Here is a 23,552-nt window from a genome sequence, read left to right on the forward strand (position 1 = left end):
TCCCGTAGTGGCGCAGTATGTTGGGAACTATACGACTGGAATTTTAAGCATTAATTCAAATAAGGGAGTGATATGACAGGTTAGGAAAAGCCCTGTAGCTGCAGAGTGGAGAATAAACTGGAGGTGGGCAGATCCAGTGGCTGCTAAGTCTACAAATACTCAGATTATGTAATGAGTCAGGGAAGGGAACCAAAAAGGGAGGGTTTAAAAGTGTATTCCTTTCAATTATGCTTGCAGAAGTCAAACAAGGTTTCCTAGAAGAGGAAGCAGAGCCAGGTCTTAAAGGATAAAAAGGAATATACAATAGCACCTTGTTTTTTTTTAATTGTTTGTATTTCTATTTTTTTTTGATGTTCAGATGAAACAATAACTGAATGCTAAAAATTAGGTAGGGATATATTTAAAAGATCCTTGAAAAATTCTCTTCAGCTAAACCCACTTTCAGTGAAATGACTCTTCTATGTCATGCCCGAGAGGGCTTTTCCTTCAGCCTTCTTTACATTTTTATACAATCTCCCTGAGTGACAGACCCAGAATCTAAACTCCCTGTACATGCATCGTGATGATTCTTAAATCCCTAACTCCAGCTCAGCCCTCTCTCCTGGCTTTTATATCCACCTTCACATTGGGATCTCCACCAAATGTCCACAAGCACCTCAAAGTCACAGTTCCTTTCTGTTTGATTCTTTGTTATATTCCTGCCAGAAAACCCAATGTAGCAGGTTAAAAAAAAAGTTAGTTTGTTTATTGACCATTCTGATATCCTCTACTTTGAAATGCCTGTTGAAGTCTGTTGCCAATTTTTCTACTGGATAATCCGTTAGTTCCCTTATAGCTTTTATAAGTACTCCATCAGTGTTAATTTAATTGGATCTATCTCCCACCAAATTAGAGAGGTATTGTGTCTCTTCTTTGTAAGCCTGAAATCAAGCACAATATTGACACAAAGTAACTGTGTCAAAATCTGTAAGAATAAAATATTCATAAAACAATGCTAGTAAAAAATTCATAAATCAATGCAAGATTGTGAGATGTGAAAAAAAAATGAGTATTCTTAAAACCAGTTGAGGAAAAGCGGGCAGTAAGTTGGCTTGTTTAGAAGCATTACAATGAGTTCATATAATACAGAATCCAGAGAAGTATAATTACATGTGCAAAAGACCATTTCTTAAAATTACATAACTATCAAAAGCAACGATGCCACTTGACTTTCAGGAAATTATTTTCAGAGTGTATTTTATAATTACCACCTATAAAATATTTAAAATTGAGTTTTACATAGTAAGTTCTTTTTCAACAGTATCCCTATATAGAAATTTATACCCTGCAAAAAAGAATGCACTTCACCATAGCAACAGTTCTATATCAACTCCTACTCAAGTTAGAAAAAGCATATGTAAAAGAAATGAATATTCTGGAATATTCTGAGGTGCTTGCTGGAATAAATCATTCCACTTATTTTGTAAAAATTTAAAAGTAAGAGTTCAATGTTTCTTTGAAACATTCCTGTAATTAGGCTAATTTAGTTTCTCATATCTTGCTTTTTTAAATAGTGTAATACATTACTTAAAAGAGGGGGAAAAAAGAATAAAAAAGGAAAAAACAAATTCAATGTCAAGAATAACATACTTGATTGGTGTTTTGGGGGAGGGAAATAACAACAGGAAATGATGTTTCCAGTGATTTATAAGGAAACCAAGGTACTATATGGTACAACTCTATTACTTTCTCTAGAAAAGTTACACCCTACTGGTATTATGGAAACTGAAAAAGAAATTCTTATGTTCACAGAGACTTCCTGTAATAAGTACTTCCAAGTACTTATTAACTTGGTTTGATAAATTAAGTAACTTACAAATTCCCTAATGAGAATAAACATGTTTACAGACACTGGGGATCTGGTTATGTACTCCTACAAGTCTTTGTATGATATTGCCAACTAAAAATTGCCACTTGCCATCTTCCTCTACCAGGACTAAGTCACAAACCACTGCAACCGCTGACCTTCAACACACCCTGGAAGGATTTCAGGGTGGAGATCAGGAATAAGGCACTCTGTGCTCTGGGAAAAACTGGCAGAACAGGCCTTCAGATAGTTAGATATTTTCAGGAGAACATTTTGAGACCAATTCTTGCACCTCCTCATATCTAGAAAAGCACTAAAATCATTAACGGTGACATCTGCTCCTCATGACTAGCAGCAAGCCTCCGCCAAAACGTGTGCTTGACTGCACGCACCCCGTTCACTAACCATATGTAACACTGACCCCTACCTCTCTGGAGCAGTTTCTCAGAGCTATCTGAAATGCTCCCGAGCTATAGTCCTCATTTTGTCCCACATAAAACTTAACTCACAACTCTCACGTTGTGCATTTTTTTAGTCGGCAATATCAGAATGTATCGTTAAACTTGATGTAATTCAAAGCATTTCCTTTCACTCACCACCCTTGTGGTCAACCAAATTCACCAGGCTCACATCTCTGTCACGCTTGCCCACAGCCCAAGATGGAATACTCTGTGATATTCCCAACTCCCTTGCTCTCCTGGGCTTCCTTTCTCTGACCTAATTTCCAACTGCTCCCCTACATTTCAATTTTCTCACTATCCTCTGAAAAATTCCCGAATACTTCTATGTTTCTAACTTCCTTGCTTAACATTTCCTTCATACGTTGACTTAGACTGAAAGCTGGCTGTTATTCCCCTGCAGTCCTCTCATTTCAAGGATGAGCTTTTTGCCACATCCTGTCACATGTATCTCAGGGTTCAAACGTTCTCCAGTATCTGCTTCCTCAGGGCTTTACCATCTCTACTTGTCTTCACCACAGGCATCTACATCTACCTCCAGGTCACCAGTCTCCATCCCTCGGAATCTCTGACACCTGGACCACCTTCACCTTCCACTACAAATCCTATTGTTTTAGATGATTTCAATGTGCATATGGTTGCCTTTTTCTCAAATTCTGTTCCCTGATCTCCTCATCCCCGAAGACCGTCTCCACTTCTGCTACTCACCTTCCATGGCCATACCTAGGATCTTGCCCTCACCCAGAACACTACCTCTGAAATCTTGAAGTCAGGCATCTCATTCTCTGATACAATCTCTCTCACTTAACTATTCCCTACATAGTAACTCTTTCATCTCATCACCAGATAATTTTCCTCTGTGTTGACAAAGACTCCCTCCTTGACTAAATTCTAGTCAGGCTCCTCTGAGCCCTCTTCTTGACTAGGCCCCAACCTTGGCCTATAACAACTGCAACCCTCTCAGCACAAATGACTTCATTTACCCTCCCCACTAAGAGACCAGAACAAAAGCCAGCAGAGCTTCTAACTGCTCAAGGCTGCATTCTTGGGATGACCCCAGTCCCCCTTAAAGTGCCTGCCTACAAAAGCACAACACTGCCAAGAGAGAATGTATACTTGTTCCAGCCAAAATGTGGTGATAGGCAGACAGACCCCGAACCTTCTCTTAGAGCAGTTACTTCAGAAAGCTTGCAATTATAAATCCTTTCTCTGCCCCTCTAAGAGGTAAATCTTCTACCACCTAGAGCTGCGTGAAATGCAACACTGAAATGCAAACATTCATGGAGATAACTCTCACTGTCCTTCTCAGTCCCTGTGGGAGGGTATTAGCAACAGTTGCCAGTTAATAAACCCAGAAGGGTCTCACACTAACCAATCCCCTTTCTCAATTTTTCTGTTCCCACTTCCTTGAACCTGCCCACGCCCACCACTCCTCCCTACTCCCTCATTCTCCCTTTAAGACACCCAGTCACCTCTGTACAAACTGAAGTTGAGTTCATTTCAAGCTGGACTCTTTCCCTATGCAATAATATTACTGAATAAAACTACCCTTACCACTTTAATTAGTGTGTGGTAGTGTAGGGCTCTGTTTATCTTTGACAATGTAAATCTATGTAACACACTAACACACACACACACACACACACACACACACACACACACAGAGTTCACTTTTTTCCCCAGCTTTAATCATTCTCTTGCTAGTATTCTCAATCCTTTAGGAAAAAAAAAAAATCTAAATTCCTTAACATGGCTTTAAACAAACTGGCCTCTTCCTTATTTCTGACACTTTTTTCTTTACACTCTATGTCCCAACCTTCCTCAACATCTTTCAGTTCCCTGAACCCACCCTGTCTCATTCCCAGACTCTACCATGCTGGTTTCTGACCTGGAATACTCCTCTCCATTTCCCTGGCCTGCACTGACTCACTCTCTTCAGTCAATATTTCATCCCTGGGAAACTTCGCAAATGCTCCCCCTACATTGGGTTAGGTCAACCTGCTACGTGCTCCATGTCACCTGGTCTCCTGTACCCTAGCCTGACCAAGCTGTATTGTAATAAACTATCTTCTCTGCTAGACCACCAGCTCTCTAAGGGCAGGGATATTTCTGTCTTGCCTTCCACTCTCTGTCCTAATACTCTGCTTCACTACCTGGGGCTAAATAGGAACTCAGTAAGTATGTGTTAAATGAATAAGTATTTTAAATCATTAATGTAGTATAAGAGAACTCTAGCCCATATAACAAAAATTCTTATCACTGAAATCAGCTGAAGCATCTGTGATTCTTTCACAGAATGTTTGAAAACAGTAGAGCACAAGACAAAGCCTGTACTATACACCAACAGGAATCTGCAAAACCATGGTATGATTCTACCCCATTAGTATCTGCGAGCATTTATAAATATAAAATATTTTCCCTGGATTACCAAGGATAACTAATTAAGGCTAATCCTTTAGTTGCTAAATTGTTCCCTCTATGGATAGTCTTTCACTGGAAGTAGCACTGATTCCATATTTGGTGGTGAATATAAAACTACAGCCAAGGATTAGTTGATTTAAAGCCTAAGGTAAAACTTGTGTAAATTTTTAAAACATTATTTGGTATTTAAAAGTTTGAGATTAGTGTTATCATCTTTCACTTATTTTTGGCCATGATGTGGTACTTACCAACAAATTTGTACTATTGGGAACATACTGGTCCTGTTCTCCCAGCAGCACGTCAATCACAGGGTGCCGGCCATTTTTTATTATGATTTTCCTTTCTTCTTGTAGAGTTGGTCTGCGAAAAGAAGCATGTTTCAATTTACAAGGCAAGGAAATAGGCTTTAAAAAAATCTCTAAGAGCATGAAATTTTTTGTGGCCAGTCTGTCAGACACACAACAAAACCTTAAACATGGACTTTAAGAACATATGTTCAGAATAAGTCTTTGAGTATAAAAGTTAAATTTCAACTGTAGAATCAGAAATGGAAAGACAATTATTATAATTATAGTGCTCTGAAGCACAAACTTTAGCAGAGTCTTATGATGGCTCTGTAACTGAGATCTACCTTTATAAGATCCTTTTTATTTTTCTACTATTCTCTAAAATATTTTCATTAATAAAAATTACCGTTCAGATTATTGCTACTTAAATCATTTTTAGTAATAAGCAAAATAAAGAAAATCATGCAAAATTATTTCTAGATTTAATTATTACATTAATAAAAATTGTGTGTTGGACTTGGGGACAGAAGGACCTAAAATTTTCATATTCTGTTTAATTAAAACATCTTTATATGGTCTTTAGTATCTTTCACTTTTTTTGATACAAAAAATGTTTGTGTGCCTTGTTGGTTTTGTTTTTTAAGGTTTTATCTTTCTGTTTTTATCTATAGCTTTATCTATCCAAGCTCTTGTGAGCAGTGTCCTTCTCTCAGTCTCCTCCCCAGAGGTTACCACTGAGAGCAGTTTGGAGTCTACTCTTTCCAACCTTCTTCTTATATACACTCATTGTATTGCTTTGTGATTTCTTTTTTTTTTTAAAAAAAAGAATCATACTGTAAGATATCATTCCACAACTACTTTTTTTCCCCCTTAATATTCCTCAATACATATAAAAGGCAGATTTCACCATTTACCATATGGGTCCAATGGACTCTTTCATTTATTTTATTTTATTTTTTTTATTTTTATTTTTTTTGTGGTACGCGGGCCTCTCCAGTTGCGGAGCACAGGCTCTGGACGCGCAGGCTCAGCAGCCATGGCGCACGGGCCCAGCCGCTCCGCGGCATGTGGGATCCTCCCGGACCGGGGCACGAACCCATGTCCCCTGCATTGGCAGGCGGACTCTCAACCACTGCGCCACCAGGGAAGCCCTCTTTCATTTATTTTGTAAATATTTCTTAAGTCATTTTACAAGTAATTTGTAGAACTGAGAATAAAAGAATAGTGAAAAAAATCATGATAAATTTTAGTAAGAATTCAAATACAGCAAATCTCAAAGTTTTATTCTATATTTTCCTGGTTTTGAAGGCATATATACCTGGAATGGGCAACACACTGTGAATGTAAATAACTGTTCATAAGCTGTCATGCATGCACCTGGACCATATTCATTTATAAATACTAATTCTAGATTTCAATACATTTCTAATAGGTTTTAGCTTATCATTATTTCTGATTCTTTTACCACTTGCAACAAAAATGCAATGTTTGAAGAATTTTTTGAAATCTTTTAAAGCTCATAATTTTGTAAAAGAGAAGACAGCCATCTTCTTTGCTTCATAACTGCAAAACATTTTTGCACTTACGTTTATAAATACAATTAGAATAATCAATCAAATGAGTATTTTTATTTTATATCATCTATTTTCTTTCAATCTCCTGCCTTCAGCACCTATCCACCAGCAAACAGTATCAAGTAAATTTTAGCGCACAAATATCATAAAAGAATACTCTCAGACGTCCTTTTAGCAAAACAGGATGGTCTCATTTCTTGTCACTAAGTATTGCATGCTGTGTGTTTCCTTTGGAATAACCAACTGGATAAGGATACTACATTTCATTTTGCCCTCACAAATAAATTACTCACACACTAATTCTTGAGTTGGAGACAGTGCACCTAGGATATTATTATCTGCACACGCATAATCTGAGATTTTGTTTACACAAGAAATTTCACCACCATCATTAGTATCTAGAGCACTACTATCTTTCCCTTCACATTCATCTTTTGAATAACCTAGTAACAATGAAATGTCTTCCGTCACTTTTTTTCTCTTTGCTATTATGGGTGAGAAATGAAAAATTCTGAGTTCTCAACTGTGTTCACTCAAAGTTAGAAGCAAAATACAAGAGTGGCATCTCCAGTCTTCTTATATACCTTCTTGAAAGATGATGTAACTCTTCAGAAAATACAATGAGAAAAATGAAGAATGACGTGACAGTGATTTCTATCTCATTTTTGCATCATCATTCTCCAGCTTCCTTCTTATTTTAGACTTTCTTTTTTTTTTTTCAGTACGCGGGCCTCTCACTGCTGTGGCCTCCCCCATTGCGGAGCACAGGCTCCGGATGCGCAGGCTCAGCGGCCATGGCTCACGGGCCCAGCCGCTCCGCGGCATGTGGGATCTTCCCAGACCGGGGCATGAACCCGTGTCCCCTGCATCGGCAGGCGGACTCTCAACGACTGCGCCACCAGGGAAGCCCTTATTTTAGACTTTTACAGAATACTGGGAAAAATCGATAAACAGTGATGATATCATTCCTAGCATGATGAAATAGTAAAGCATTACAGACATAAGCAAGATAAAAATCATTAAAGATCCCAAAATGCATCACTGATTTATAAAAGGGTCCAATGGACCCATCTGGTAAATGCAAGACAGAATAAATTTTATTCTCCTTTAAAAAAAAAAAGGTAAATTGTCTCTTTGTTCTTTGGAAGACCTTTAAAGAACTCAAAGCTGAAATTAGGTCCAGTGAACCCTGATGGTATGGAATACTGAAGATTACGGATCATTTCTTGTCGGAACTTCAGCATTCTTTGGAAGGTGCTGAATAATAAGTTAGCTGTTCTCCACTACTGAACATTTAGACTGTCTAGATTTTCACTGTTATAAACAATGCTCCAATGAACACCCATATATACGTGTGCATGTGCATATTTCCAAGTGTTTCTCTAAGCCAGAGGAAATTCCTGAAGCAGAATTTCCAAATCATAGGGTATGCATATTTTTTAACAGATGAGATACCTGTATCAATTTGCCCTCCCACCAGCAGGATATGAAAGGTGACTTTTCATACCCTTATCTAAACTTGGTATTATCAAACTTTCTAATTTTTAACAGTGTGACCTCATTGCTTTAATTTGCAATCACTGATTCCTAAGGTTGAACGTCTTTTCATCAATTTCTTGGCCACTTGCTGGTCTTTTTCATCTTAACATCCTATCAATGACCTCCTCAAGTGCTTAGACTCAGAACTTTCACATATAAGCACATTTCTGAACTTACTCAAAACACCAAGAAATACTACTTTCCTAAATAAATACTTAAATTTTTCTTAAATATATCTGGCTAACAAAACCCCAAGAATGTACACTCACATGTCTCAAAGAAAGTCACTAAAGTATCTTCTGAGTAAACAATTTGAAATCATCCTTTGGAACAGGATATTTAAAATTACAAGAAAAGGACGGTTTTTGAATTTTAGGGTATAATTTTAAAATACAATTTTTACCTAAATGGGTTACAAATCTACTGTAAAAGAAAAAAGATGAAACCAACTGTAAGTGATATCAGTTTTAAAGTAAAATTCTAAGTGCTCTGCCAAGTGAAATCAACATATATTCATGACATTGATATGATTTCCTAGGAAGGTTTTCACTTTAGAATAAAAATTTGAGTGATTTTTTCTGCTCTAAAATCTATACTACTTATTCTGTTACTATCAAAATTACATAATGACAAAACACTTCCTGGTATAGTAAGAAGCAAATGAGTATTCAGAGAGCTGAGATGATATACTAGGACAGGACAGCTACAGCAAGAAAGATATGAAAATCATGTTGAGGGCATTTTGTGGCACTGAACAAAAAGAACTGAGAAAATCTGGATTCTGCCTGTAAAGAATGAAACTTGAACAAATTTACTTATTTTATATTTTTAAAATTGCATCATTCTCCTTTAAATGCCCCAGAGAAACAAGACATAATCCATATTAATAAAACAATATAATGTCCAGAATACGAATTGGATAGAAAGACCTAGAATAAGAACTTCTGCATAAAGATTTAGACTCTAGTGAATAAAGTGTCCTAATAGCATTTAGAAAGAAGAGACTGTAATTATGAAGCCAAATAATCAATTTTAACTGCAATAACTCAGATGCACTGAAATCTTTAAACAAGTTGGAAATCTAAGGAAAAAAAAGTATAAACTTCAGATACTTAAGTACTAGTTTAAAGGTATTTTAGATAAATGTTTCCTATTTCATGGCTATTTACACTCAATTTTATGGCTGCTAAAAAAAGAGACTGAGTATATTACTTAAAGGTTATGGTGTGATTTTTCATTTAAATTTTGCAGGTGGATTTTTCTTAATATAAAATATATAGTATCCAATTTGAATAGTATTTTAGCATGCAACATTTCCTGAAATTGTCTTCCTGATAGAAGAGGTGGTTTGGAACAATCCTACTGAGGACAAGTAAGAGGTTGGATAAAGTACAGAAAACAGCTACTTGAAGGCTCCTGACAACTAACAGGACAGCAAGGAATTACCAGGGAAGGATCTGGGGTAGAACAGAGGGTCAGGGAGACTGTTTGCCAATTACTGAGGGAACGGCTGACACTGAGCACTATGGACAGTTTTAATCTGGACTGAGACACCAAAAGGCTGCGCATCAGGCATAAGAGTGCATATGAAGTGAGAAATGCAGATTCTGAATCTTTGAACCTTTGAATCTTTGAGCCTTTGAATCTCTGAATCACCTCAAGCCCTGATAAGGACTAAGTGATGCCAGAACGTTAGTGTATTGAGATGTGACTCTTTCAGAAGAAATATAACATCAAATTATTTCTACAAATGATTTTGCAAATACAATGCCTAGAAGATAATCAAAATAACCAGGCATTCAAGGAGATACATGAATGAAAATGAACAGAAACAACAGACAATAGAAACAGGCCCACAAGGACTACAGATATTCGAATCATCAGACACAGACTTTAAGATAACTATGCTTACCATATTCAAAGAGACAGACAAGATTGCAAACTGACAGAAAACGAAAAATGATTTAAAAAAAATAAATTATTATAGGTATGAAACATACTAAAAACCCTTAAGCTCAGATATTTTTTAAAGACAAAAAAGTTATATAATACTTAATTCTTTCTGATTTTTGAATAAACATCTGTGAGTAACAATTGCTGTTTATTAAGTGTTTATCATCTACCTGGTCCTGCTTAGAAGTTTCATAATGTCTTTATCACATTTAATTTGTACAATATTTCTAAGAGGCAGGTATTATTTTGTCAATGCAGAAACTGAGGATCAGACAGGTTACAAAACTTGTTTAAGGTCAGTTGTCAAAAACCAGGCTGGTATTCAAAACTATGCCCCTAAGAGGTGATTAGGGCATAAGGGCAGAACCCTCAAGAATGGGCTAGTACTCTTATAAAAGAGACCCCAGAGAGCCCCCGATAGGGCAATGCCCACAGGAGTCACAGAGAGCCACCAGTGCAAAATTCCGGTCTGGGGCAGCTGCCAGAGTGAGCTCAGGCACAGAGCACCAGCAGAAGTGGGGCCACCAGAGACCTACCTCATGCGCAGGGCCCAGGCACAGAGCCACTGTAGGAGCTGGGTGGCCTGGAGCCCTAGGGGCCCAACCTTTGCCAAGCAAATCTATGGGAACAGGACTGCCACCCCAGTGGGTCGGGAAAGCAGGACCCTTGTGCCCCAGTGGGCCTAGAGGGTAGAGCACTGAGTCAAAGATTTAGCTGAAGCTTAAGATTTGGACTCAAGGAAGAGCAACTGAGTGCAATTTGCCTCAAAATGAATCACACCTTAACTCTCCCCCATATCTGACTTAGATGATATTTAAATGAGACTTTTATAATTATAAAGTTAAACATATCATAAAGTGTTCCAGTGAATGCCAACAAATGAAAGGATTGCTCCTTTATGAAAATGTCACCCACAGAAACCTAAAAATTGAAATATGTAACATTCCCCTCTAGTTATAGTGAATATCTGCTTTCATTACACTCAATGGTATAGCAAGAAAGGGATTTCTTAATTTTAAATCAAGCTATATGTGTATGACATTCAGCTTTACCAAGAGTTCAACATATTTGAGTAATTTTAATACAATAAAAACACTAAAATTAATTAATAATTCTATCTGTTCTAAAGTGCTGGAAAAGGGGAGAAATAAAAAAAAACACATTACCTGCAGTAATCTCCTTGCTTAGCGACCTTGGCCAGGGAGAAAATGCAGTCAACAGTTGCTAGGTGATGTACTGCTTTACACAAGGAGTGATAATGTTCACTGAAATTCCTACAGAAACAACAACAACAAAAAGGTGAGCAAATTGATTTCTTAGACCTGTAAAAGCTGCACAATAAGTAATCACTTTGTTAGCTAAGATGAGCATAAACAAAATAACCAGGCATACCTAGCAGTTAAGAAAGGTGGAAATTACAGTGAATTACTTTTCTGTTTAATAACTTGATTACTGAGGCTTTTTTGTTTCACTTGGAAAGAAATATATATATTTAAAATAGTTTCTATACAAAAGATGTCTACTCTTAATACCTTATTGCACATTTCATCTGACCATGACACTTCAACTCAGACCTAATGAACACTAATGTAGTGATCATTTTCATTTAGCTTAAATAATGTCATGAACTACCCAAATGGGTCAGCCTCCCTTTGTGCTTCTCCTTCACAGCATCATCCAAACTAGGAATAACAGTTTTATTATCTTTCTCTTACACTGACTGGAAACTTCTCGATGGTAGAGCCCAAATCCATCTGATTTACTTATTTAACATCTAGCCCATAGAGTTGACACTGTAATAAATTTCATTGAAGGCAAGCAAGAAGAAAGGTACTTTTTTTCAGTAACCTTCAGTTGTCTTATTAATAATTCATATAGAAATTAAATCTTAGACTTGTTTTTTGAAAGGTCTGCCACTGACTCAAATCTTTGGCCAATTAAGTAGCTGGTGATCTAAAAGCTTAAAAGACTTTACTGAAAGACTTATTCAAGAAAAAATATAGGAATGTATCCAGGGGGTTTCATTCTCTTTGTTGTTGTTTTTTTTCACTTAGATTATCTCTTGCCACAGGAGTCCCTTATACCCTTTTAAAGAAGATCCCCCCAAAAGTGATGACTGTTAGGCTGAATGCTTCTTTTAAAAAATACTTCTGTATTGTACTGTGGGTTTCAGAAACTTAGAGCTTTAGTCTGTTTGCTTCTTAAATCCAAAGGTTTTTAGAGTGCTTCCTAGCTTGAAAACGACAGCCAGATTAAGCTACTGTGTGATTAGTTATTACTATAATACTGTATTGATTTTTTAGAATCTGTAATTTCTGATTTTTTATTAATATTAGACTAATCTATTCCATGTAAATGACTTTTTCAGATACTAGAAACAACACGTTAAATATCCAGTTTTATTTCTGCATTAACTTTGTGAATTGAAAAATTTGTGAACTGAAAAATATATTTTTACCTTACAGTATATTTTAAACTACTTTGAGTAGACGGAGCATAATGAATACAATTTACCTATTTCTCCCTGAATTAAAGTTAATCAAAACAAACAACATGAATCCTACTAACAGTATTAAAAGTCTGTGCAAAATCCCGAACACAAAGGAGACTGGCCCCTGCCATCAGACAGGAGCACCAAGTTGTCACCTTAAAAATGACTCTTGGGCTTCCCTGGTGGCGCAGTGGTTGAGAGTCCGCCTGCCAATGCAGGGGACGCGGGTTCGTGCCCCGGTCCGGGAAGATCCCACATGCCGTGGAGCGGCTGGGCCGGTGAGCCATGGCCGCTGGGCCTGCGCGTCCGGAGCCTGTGCTCCGCAACAGGAGAGGCCACAGCAGTGAGAGGCCCGCATACCGCAACAAAAAAAAAAAAAAAAAAAAAAAAAGACTCTTAGTTTTGAAGATGCCACGTGCTGCACGGATGTAACACCCCTGAGTGGCTGCCCAGTGATCAGGCCTTGTCATTTCTGGTCTGGCTTCAATTTTAGATCTGACCACTCATCTATCCCTTGGACTGTGGCTGACTCTGTTCCTAATTCTAATTACTGACCCGTCTGGTCTTCCTATCCTGGCACTCTCTCTTTTGCCAGAGAGCAGCCACATTTGATGTTTCTGCTCTTGCCTCTCTGGATCTGAGTGTCAAAGCACCTGTGGCACTTAAAAAAAAAAAAAAAAAAAAGCAGCCAATTTTTTCCTACTCTCACTCCATTGTTCTCAAGTCCTGTCCAGGCTACTAAAACCCTAATTTGCCACTACCCAACAGCCTTAGGTTGAGGGTAACTGTCCCTGATGATCTTCTAACTTCCAGGATTGAAATGAGTAACATAACTCTCAGTTAGTACCATTTCAGTTTAACAACAAAAAAGGCAGCAGAGAGAAGGTAATTATTTTGATATGGACGACAATGTTCTTTTTCATGTCAACTCTATAAATAAGGAATGTGAAAAAAATTTTAACTATCATAACATCACCATCATAACTTCATAATTCTTAAGAAGCCTTGTTTGACTTCTCGGTCTTTGTCTATTTGCTACACTTCGCCAAATTTCAAAGAGATCATTCATACTTAGAAAACTGACAAGCTGAAAAATGGGCAGTTCAGATAACAATCTGATAGACTGGGTTTATGTCATAACAACGTGCAACTTTATCACTAAGCCACCAAACAACTTCACCTAACCACTGTGATTTAATCTCTGGTCAAAAGATATTGCTGGGTCCATGGGAAGCAGATTAAGACACTTGTGTTCTAAAGCTGTTATGACAGTTTACCATCAGATGTTTACTATCAAATATTGCTCAATGATATCTGAAGTTAATAAAAAAAGGAGACTATTTTATTTTTTATTTGCAAATGAATTTCTAAAATAATCAAATGACTGTGTGAGAGGTATTATAATTCAATTTTTAAAGAATCTGCAATTGAGATTATTCAATATCCACAGCCCATCTTCTAGAACACAAAAGAAGAAACAGTTTTTTGAGAGAGGGTTCTATTCACAGACTTTCTTACAGCCTTGATTTCTTACGATATTTTGATAAAAAGTAATGTGACTAATGGACCACTGTTAGTATCTCAGTAAGAGACAAAAACACTTTGTATAGCTGGTATTCAATCCTCTGGTGTCACGTTCAATGAGGTTAATCATTTCTGAAATGACATTATATTCACACCATCTGGCACCTCAATAAACAGTATGCCATAACAATCAATGCTGTTCTCAAGTTGGGGCTCTAGTTGCAAATGCTGTAGCTAAATTTCAGCCAATACTCTTTTTTAAGATAAAAAAATTTAACAAATTTTTCTCATTTTGAAAGTAATATATGTATATTATAGAAACTTTTGATATCATGTATCTGCAAAGTACATTAAATTTCCAGTAACCTCAACATCCAGAATTAAATCACTTAATATTTGAGATGATACACACCCACCCACCCCCACACACACACTTCTCCAAAGATATACAAATGGCCAATAAGCATATTAATCATAATAGCACATATATTTAATCTTTTAAAATACAAAGATTTGTATGCTGTGCATGTAAGTGAATTTACACATACAGAATTAGCATCACATTTTGATACTTTCCATCCTTTTTTCGCTTAGCAATATATCATGAGTATCATATTCTTCTGTGATGTTTTATTTAATGTTAGCTCACACCCAACTACAGCAAAGGTGTGGTACAATGGAAGCAGGATTTTCCTGAGTTAATGGGGTAGAATGGCCCAGCAGAGGGCTGACACAGTGAGAACGGTGAGGTGTGAGAAGAGGACAGGAGAGGGAGGGGCAAATCAAAGAGACATTTCAAAGGGAAAAAAGACAAACAGGAGTTTGATAACAGATAAAGAGACAAAAAGAAAGAATCCAGATGCCGCCAAAATCTTTAGCCTGGAAGACCTGAACTTTCTTTATTCTAGAATCGGGACAGGGGGAACATAACCCAGACCTATAAAATCATGTACGGTATGCAGAGAGTGAAGAGGAACAACCTCACCAAATCCCGGGACCCTAGGACATGGCCCTCAAAGTTTGAAAGGGGAAATGTGAGTCCAATTTTCATGTTCCCAGTGATATTACTAAGGGAAAAGTCAGGAAAACTGAGAGACTCAAGGGCCCTAAAAACCCTTAACATGGGTAATTGAAAGTAAATTGGAAAAAGGAATTTCAGACCAAATTTCCATCCCTGAATTCAAGACTCTGAGGCAAGAGAACCTCAAAAGATTCCGGATAAGTACACTGGAATTGAGATAGGCTGGGACCTGGGACCCTTTGTTGCAGTGCTGCAATGCTTACACCTGGACAAACCTCTCCTCGAGCAACAAAATACAAAGGAACTATATGGGACTAAAAATAACTGCTCACATGCCCAGGTGGGGCAAATTCTGGACAAAAGATACAAAGAGACCAAAAAACCCAACTGTTACTTTTGAAGAGCCCCAAGCAAAAGCATGGAGTCAGGAGCAAAAGCAGGGCGCTGCACATGCCCCCAGCTCACATCACCTAAGGGGTGGGCAAGCCACCTAAGCCACCCCTCCAACCTGACCCCTGGACAGACCCCTACCCTCACCCCGTATAAGGAACCAGCCTGGCCTCCCTGAGCAAGCAAGGGAACCTGTTGCTTGTTCTCATTCCCCCCTGCTGCAGCAGGGGCCCCAATAAAGCCTTGCCTGAACTTCTTGTCAGGCCTCTGATCAATTTCTATTGATTAAGGAGGCCAAAAACCCTGGTCGGTAACAAAATCTCTTTCTGATCCTATAATTCAAAACTCTGCTGGGCAAGAAGAGATGGTACCAATTTACTACCTTTTAAAAACTCACATATTATCTTTTTTGTTCCTTTTTTTTCACTTGTCAGATTGGTTAATTTAAATGGAATAAAGCTCCCTGAAGACTTCACTGAATACTGTTCAAGTTTTTAAAGAGAAAGACTAAGAGATTTCTGTTTAGACTGATGCTCATGGATTGACTCATCATGGGCGGGCTCTACAGCCTGATGGTAAGGGGCACACACCCTACCACCAGACACCCTGGGTTGCCTCTGAGCTCCAATCCTTACCCTTGTTGTGAGCAACTTATTTTTCATTTCTGCATCTCACTTTATTCATTTGTAAATTGGGGATGATAATAATATTTCACTAATAGGGCTCTTGTGAGGAATAATGAGCTAACATATATAAAGTGTTTAGATGCGTGGTGGTCTGGAGCCAGCTCCCATGGACTCTTGAAACTCAGCTGTCCACATCTCTTCCCAGTCCAGTCCAGCAGGAGATTGCAATCAGTCCAGGTGGGAGCAGTGACACAACAGAAATCAAACACACACTACTACTCTTCCAGAGAGTTGGCTGTTAACCATTTACCAGCACACCAGCAAATTAAATTAAATATGAGCATGTGACTATTAATAAATCCAGAATGAGACATTCTTTGAGACAAAGGCAAGGACTCTTCGAAAAAAAAAAATCTCATAAAAATCCAGAAAGGTAGGGGCCTATTCTAGATTCAAATACACTAAAGAAACATAATAACCAAATGCAACATGTGAAAGTTTTTTAAATATGGGGGGAGGGGGACTCAGATATAGAGAACAGACTTGTTGCCAAGGGGGAGGGAGGTGGGGGAAATTTTCAAATTTTCAAATTTACAAATTTTCAAATTAAAAGTTTGGGGGAAAAGGTAAAGGATGTAAAAATATAAGAAAAAAATTAAATGGCGATAATAAAAACAAAATAACTGACCCATACTTGTCCAACTCTGAAAATGTTAAGCCTTTATATAAGAAAAGTAAACAAAGTCCAAGGTAGAATTTCAAAGTGACGCTACTAAACATCCTTAGCAACAAAATGTTAGTTCAGTAACAATAAAGTATATTTGGTTTCTTACTAAAGACTAAAATGAGCTTACATTTCAATGGATTCAAAATAAAATCAGAGAACACATGTACTCAACTATTTTATGGCAGGTCACAAGCAGTAATCTCTACTTTTCTTTCTGATGGAAAGATTTTCCGGTCTATTTCTCATAGCAAAAAGTCAGATTATATTTTTCATTGTAAACTCACTCTAGAAAATCAAGCCATTCAGCACTGCAGTCAAGGACTAGCTGCTCCCGGAGCTGATTCAGATGTCTGTAATTTTCTACAATAAAAGGAGAGTGAAAGCGGCTCACAGCTTTTGTGCTGGAAGAGAAGAAAAAACATAAATAGGAAATCAAGGTTACTAAGAAATCAGTAATGCCATCACTTCAGAAAATTAAAGTACTTATTTATTATTCTCTGATGAACGTTGAAAGTAAATAGCTGTAAATACAGAACATTCTTCAATTATGATCCTGAACTTTACTGACTCCAAAGATCTGTGTTGTAAATAAAATACTTGAAGTTCACAGGACTTTGTTCAGGAAGCTTTTAAAATTCATTTCAAGTTATATCCATATGGCAAAGTCAAAGTTTAGAATTTCTGTTTCATAAGAGCTTTTTTCTTTAAATTATACTAAATGAAAATGCTTGCTTTATTAAAAAAAGATCAGATACAAATATAACAAAGGAAGTCCTAACAAAGCAGGGAGTTGGACATACTGGTGAGGGTGGTATTATTTTTTATATTTTATTTATTTATTTATTTATTTGCGGTACGCGGGCCTCTCACTGTTGTGGCCTCTCCCGTTGCAGAGCACAGGCTCTGGACGCGCAGGCTCAGCAGCCATGGCTCACGGGCCCAGCCGCTTCAAGGCATGCGGGATCTTCCCGGACCGGGGCACGAACCCGTGTCCCCTGCATCAGCAGGCGGACTCTCAACCACTGCGCCACCAGGGAAGCCCTATTTTTTATATTTTATACTTTTTTGTATGATTAAAGTATTTCAGTGAAAAAAAAGCATTACAAAGAATAGTAATGTATTAATTCAGGAGGCAGTCAAAGAAGAGTTCTTCATGATCTAACTATAGATTCACAGTGACCCTGGATGGGAAGAAATATCATGTACTCCTCTTTTGGGCTTGCATATAATCTCTGCTTCTTCCTCAAGAAGCTGCAGAACACAATGGGGGATGCTATGGGTCCCCAGTCAGAGAATCCAGACGAAGGCTTCAACTCTATCACTTACTTGCTAGCTATGTGACTTTGGGCCAATAAAACTGACTTTCTCTAAACTAAAAACTTTCCTCATCTATCAAATAGGGATAATAATAATATCTACCTTATAGGTACTGTTGAGAGGATCAGATAGTGCTGAGCAGAGTACCTATGTCATTAGTACTCAGTGTTAGGAGTTCCATGGTGGTGGTGATTACAGCTATTGATGCTATTACTACGATGGGAACTTTAAGAAGAAAAGGTCAAGATTGAGTGATAGGCAGGTGATGACAGTGTATCCTGATCTTTGTTTACACCCTCACTCCTGTAACATGCTGTCACAATTACCTTTAATTTGGCAAGTTATTGGATTATAAGTGAGCCTTTCACATTAGAAATCTGACTTGATATTCTAACCTATTCAAGGTTCTGACAGCTAAACAACAGATAAAAAATAACAGTGAAACTTCCCCCAAACCATCTTATTTATTCATTCAATTTACATCATTGAAATGTTCAAAAGACGCTGGCACTGATTTATGCCTTGCTTATTGCTTTTAAAGTATGTCATCTAGATTTCTATGCAAACATATTTATCATAGTTCTCTTCTGACAAAACTCATTTAGTGAGACATTTTAGTGAATGTTCTAGATACACTAACATAATTTCTAGTAATTTCTCTTCACAAAGCATATTACCATTCATTAGCTGTAGCACAGGACAAAAATAGATAAAGAATGCCTGCAAAATGAGGAAACATTCCCTAAAGTCAATAATACCCAAAATTCAATTATAGCTTCTGGTAACATAGGAAAAAAAAAAAAGGATGGTATTAGAGGTAAAGAAACCCATGACTGTGCCTTCAGGATCCTTTGACAGTGGCCATGGAAAATAAATAATTTTCTTTTTTAATTAAAATAATAATTAAAATTAATAATCATTCACACATCACGTCAAAATAATGTTAAAATTTCTTTCCATTCTTAACATAGAGTTCCTTCATACCATCACCAGCAACTAGTCCCCTACTACCTTAGGCAAATATAGTATTTTCATCTCAAGTTCATGCAAACATATTAACAGTAGTAATAAATATTTCACAAATGATGCTACTCACAAGAGGAAATACACTTCTCTAAAACCACTTTAAGAGTCCCCTCGTGGGGATTAATGCCTAACCAAGGAGAAAAGGCAGGGTCTCAACGTGGTTCTCTAATTTTGTTTCTGATTAATTATTTTCATCAATTCATGGTATAACTTAAAAAAAAAAAAGAACATGTAAAGAACTATTATAACTATGTGCCATGGAAAGCAAGCTCAGTGAGGCACAAAATGAAATGTCAGGTATAGCATTCATCAAGAAGTTCAAGCAACCAAATTAATCTTATAATTGAAGGTTCTGCAACTTTCTTTTTCCATGTGTTTAAAATGTTCTCTGAGGAATAAGAATAAAACAGTAGTTCACAAACAAGAAAACAAGTGTACACAAATAAGATACCCTTTGGAAAAAATGTTTTTAAATCCATGAAAAAAAGAGTTTAAGATAATTATTTATCTAGTTAAAAGTTCCATAAATAAACTGAAGGGCCAAACTTGCTTTTAATGTCAAGGATGTGGTTATTAACATACCAGAAGCATGCTGGTAAACACATGTCATAATTCCCGTTAATAAGAAAAAACACTTATTTTTAAACTTACCTTCCAACCTTAACCCAATCAGTTGGTATACAAGATACAGCAGAATTCTTTATCTCAATCATAAACTAAAATAAATACAAATAAAGGTTAGATATTTAAATGATTAACCATTATATTTTTAAATCTTTTAAATCTTCCTCAAAATTGTTCTATAATAGCAGAAAATAAATGTAATGATTGTAATTCAAAAAAAGAACTGTGTTATAATAGTCTAGCAAATATTAATCTAAACATTCAAAATAAATCCAGTATTGTTACTGGGAGAGTGCATATATGTCTGTACAACCAAATATTACTAATTAGGGTTTCAATACTTGGGATAAAGTACAATTTGTATTCAGCAAAAAGGTTGTAATAAAGGATATAACTTGGAGCTTTAATGTTTGTAACACTGTTATGTTCATACTACGAATGGTGATTTTTCTTTAATGACCTTTTTCATTTATTACTACCCACTTATCTTAAGAATTCTATTACTCAGTAATAAGATTAAATTTCTAAGTACATAAAATTTTAAAATATTTGATTATTAGATGTTATATCCGTTTGAGATATGGTCAGTCCCTAATTCTGAACAGAAGAGGATTCATCGTAATAGTTTTTATCCAAGAAACCTAAGTCCTCTAAAAGTATCCTCAGACAAAGCACGTAACTTCCTCAGCAATTAAGGGAGGAAGGGATTTCTTCACGAGTGTCTTCTTTAAGTTTTCATTTATATGAACCATATCTTTATAGATCCAACTGTACTCTACAAGCTTTTCTGAAATCATCCAGGAAGTAAATGAAATCACTACTTCAATCACACCTTCCATTTTTAGCACTAGTTATATAGCATCTCTTCTTCCTGTTCAATTTCCTGTATTATTGCAATGAAATTTAATGTTTTATTTAAATAAATAAACAAATAAAAAATACACTTATTTTGTATGGGATGGGACTCAGAAGCTCTGCGGCAGCCACTCATTTTGAGATGGCTACAGGAACTTTGTCACATGTTTTACAACATTTCAGGTATTTATAATATGCATATTATTAATAGTATCAGCCTGGGACTTCCCTGGTGGTCCAGTGGTGGAGAGTCTGACTTCTAATGCAGGGGATGCAGGTTCGATCCCTGGTCAGGGAACTAAGACCCCACATGCCGCTGGGCAACTAAGCCCGTGTGTGACAACTACTGAGCTCGTGTACTTCAACTAGAGCCCGTGTGCTGCAAACTACAGAGCCCATGCACTCTGAAGCCCGCATACCACAACCAGAGAGAGAAAACCCACGCTCCAAAACTAGAGAAAAACCCACGCACCACAACAAAGAGCCTGCATGCTGCAACTAAGACCCGACGCAGCCAAAAAAAAAAAAAAAAAAAAAAGTATCAGCCTGGCTTTTGAGTTTACTTTTCTATTAATAGAAACATTGTAGCTTTTACATTAATTATAATAGGAATTAATGATTAATTTTAAGAATTTTCATCCTTAGCAAAGATTTTGTAACTAATGCTGTCCTCTTTTATAGAGGGAATTAATACAATTTCAAATCTGATATATCCAGTTAAAGAGTTAAGAGTGAAGAGTCTTTAAAAGTCCCCTTTGGCTAAAAGAAAAGTAACTAAGGGGGCTTCCCTGGTGGCGCAGTGGTTGAGAATCTGCCTGCTAAGGCAGGGGACATGGGTTCGAGCCCTGGTCTGGGAGGATCCCACATGCCGTGGAGCAAATAGGCCCGTGAGCCACAACTACCGAGCCTGCGCATCTGGAGCCTGTGCTCCGCAACTAGAGAGGCCGTGATAGTGAGAGGCCCGCGCACCGCGATGAAGAGTGGCCCCCGCTTGCCACAACTAGAGAAAGCCCTTGCACAGAAACGAAGACCCAACACAGCCAAAATAAATAAATAAATCAAATACTTTGCAACAACTTTCAGATTACCTTATCAAAAAAAAAAAGTAACTAAGGACAAAAATTCACAAATATCACTGATGAGAAATCACTCTAAGAGTAGGCTAAAAAATTCTGCTTAAATATTATTTTGAAATGTTCTATGAGAAAACATATTGGTCTTTTTAAAAAATAATTGTGGGAGGAGCTATGTCAAAGGCAAACAGCAAGATTCAGGACCACATTAGATCACTAATATTTGGGAAGGACATGTGTAACACAGAGTTCCATAGGAATTACTGCCTAAGGATGGTGGAAATTTTGAAAAGAAGCTACAACTGCCTCAGTGAGGTCTCTGGGCAGCCAGCTAGGATAGTGTACTCACCATAACTCTGCAGCATGGCAGCTCTGGATTCAGATCCATGCCTTATACTCATTACCAACTGCCACTGGTCAGTGGCAAACTGCTCCCTTTGGAGCACCTTGGGAATAGTTTGGACCATAACTGTTCAATCTGTAAGTATCCAGGGTCTATTCTAAGGACCACAGTTCCTCAAGCAAGCCATTTATAGAGCCAATACAGGATGGAAAACAGAGTGAGAATCAGGAAAGCTACGTGGACCTCCTGCTTGTTAAACCCCTGGGGTCACTTCCTCAGGTGCTGGTCCTGTGTGTCATCTTCTTTTCAGCCTGTGTTTCTCCTCAGAGTTGTCATCAACTAGAAAGTTTTTTTCTGTTCTACACTAGCTATGGAATAGGAAATTTTCTATTTCATGAACATTCTAAGAATGAGAAGACAGGCCTTTTGTTTAGAGACTTTATTGTTAAAGAAAAGGAAACTAACAAAAATTGGAAATTAACATATTTCAGAAATCTTAGAGAGTTCTCATAGCAACTTCCCTTACTCTATAGTTCATGACTGTGTTTCTTAGGTGTTGATGCTAGAAGTCTGTCCAGATTCATTGTAACAATCCCTCATATTCTTCTGCTGGGATCCAGTTCTGTCCTGGTTAAATGTCAGATATTGTTACTCAATTTACAGCCCGTAGAATCACTGGACTGGCATCATTGTTAAGTTTGCTGAAATTCTTATCACACTCCAGAAACTGCTCTCTGTTTTCTCCAAGGCCACACTTCACCCATTCCTATTCTCCCCACTGTCTTTCCCACTATGTCTTAGGAATTTGCAAATATTTTTTATTTAGATGTAAAATATAACAGAGATTACTTTCCACGTCTTAAACATGTTAAGCAGATATTTGGATACGCTGCATGCTGTGAATTAATAAAATTTTTTCTAAAGATTTTCCACTAATATTTCTTTCCTTTTCCTTAAGAAAACTACTAATCAATACTGCCTCAAGTCTAAATATCCCCCCATGCCTATTCCATATCTGATTCAAGGTTAAGAGACAATTCTCTCCACACATAAAACATGAAAGAGGCTGCCACAGAAGCAATGAACTAACTATGTAAAGCTATGTAAATTTCTGTTTTCATTATTTTCTTTCCAGGATTTTCTTTCTTTCACTATTTTCTAAACTAATACTTTCAGAGTCAGACACAATAATTCACCATAGTCAATAAGGCTTAGTATTCTAATGAGTACATAAAAACTGGGAACAAAGGTGAAAAAAATGAATGGTGCCAAAAGTAACACTGACTTGACAGTCTATTTTTACTAATATTAACAAGATCCATGTACCACATAGGGCTGCTATAACAGGTTTTTAAAAATATATTACAAAGTTAAATGTATGGAAATAAAATTTCAGACAGAACCGAAGGGTATAAAATAAGAAGCACGTATATATAAAACAAGGGTTTTCCTTCTTT

At 37.0% G+C, this 23,552-nt stretch overlaps 1 protein-coding gene across 1 annotated transcript in view; it reads right to left on the reverse strand.

Annotated features, from left to right (window-relative positions):
* MSH3 (mutS homolog 3) overlaps positions 1-23,552 on the reverse strand; it is a gene marked incomplete at its 5' end in the record, with an annotated part of 184,343 nt that overhangs the window by 55,221 nt on the left and 105,570 nt on the right. The window contains 4 exon segments of the mRNA XM_082624087.1: positions 4,974-5,085; positions 11,245-11,352; positions 17,142-17,258; positions 19,852-19,916. Coding sequence (XP_082480213.1) covers positions 4,974-5,085; positions 11,245-11,352; positions 17,142-17,258; positions 19,852-19,916 — 402 coding nt within the window.

Source organism: Mesoplodon mirus (genome assembly GCF_964341445.2).
Source record: "Mesoplodon mirus genome assembly, chromosome: 5".
In the NCBI taxonomy this organism is placed as follows: Eukaryota; Metazoa; Chordata; class Mammalia; order Artiodactyla; family Ziphiidae; genus Mesoplodon; species Mesoplodon mirus.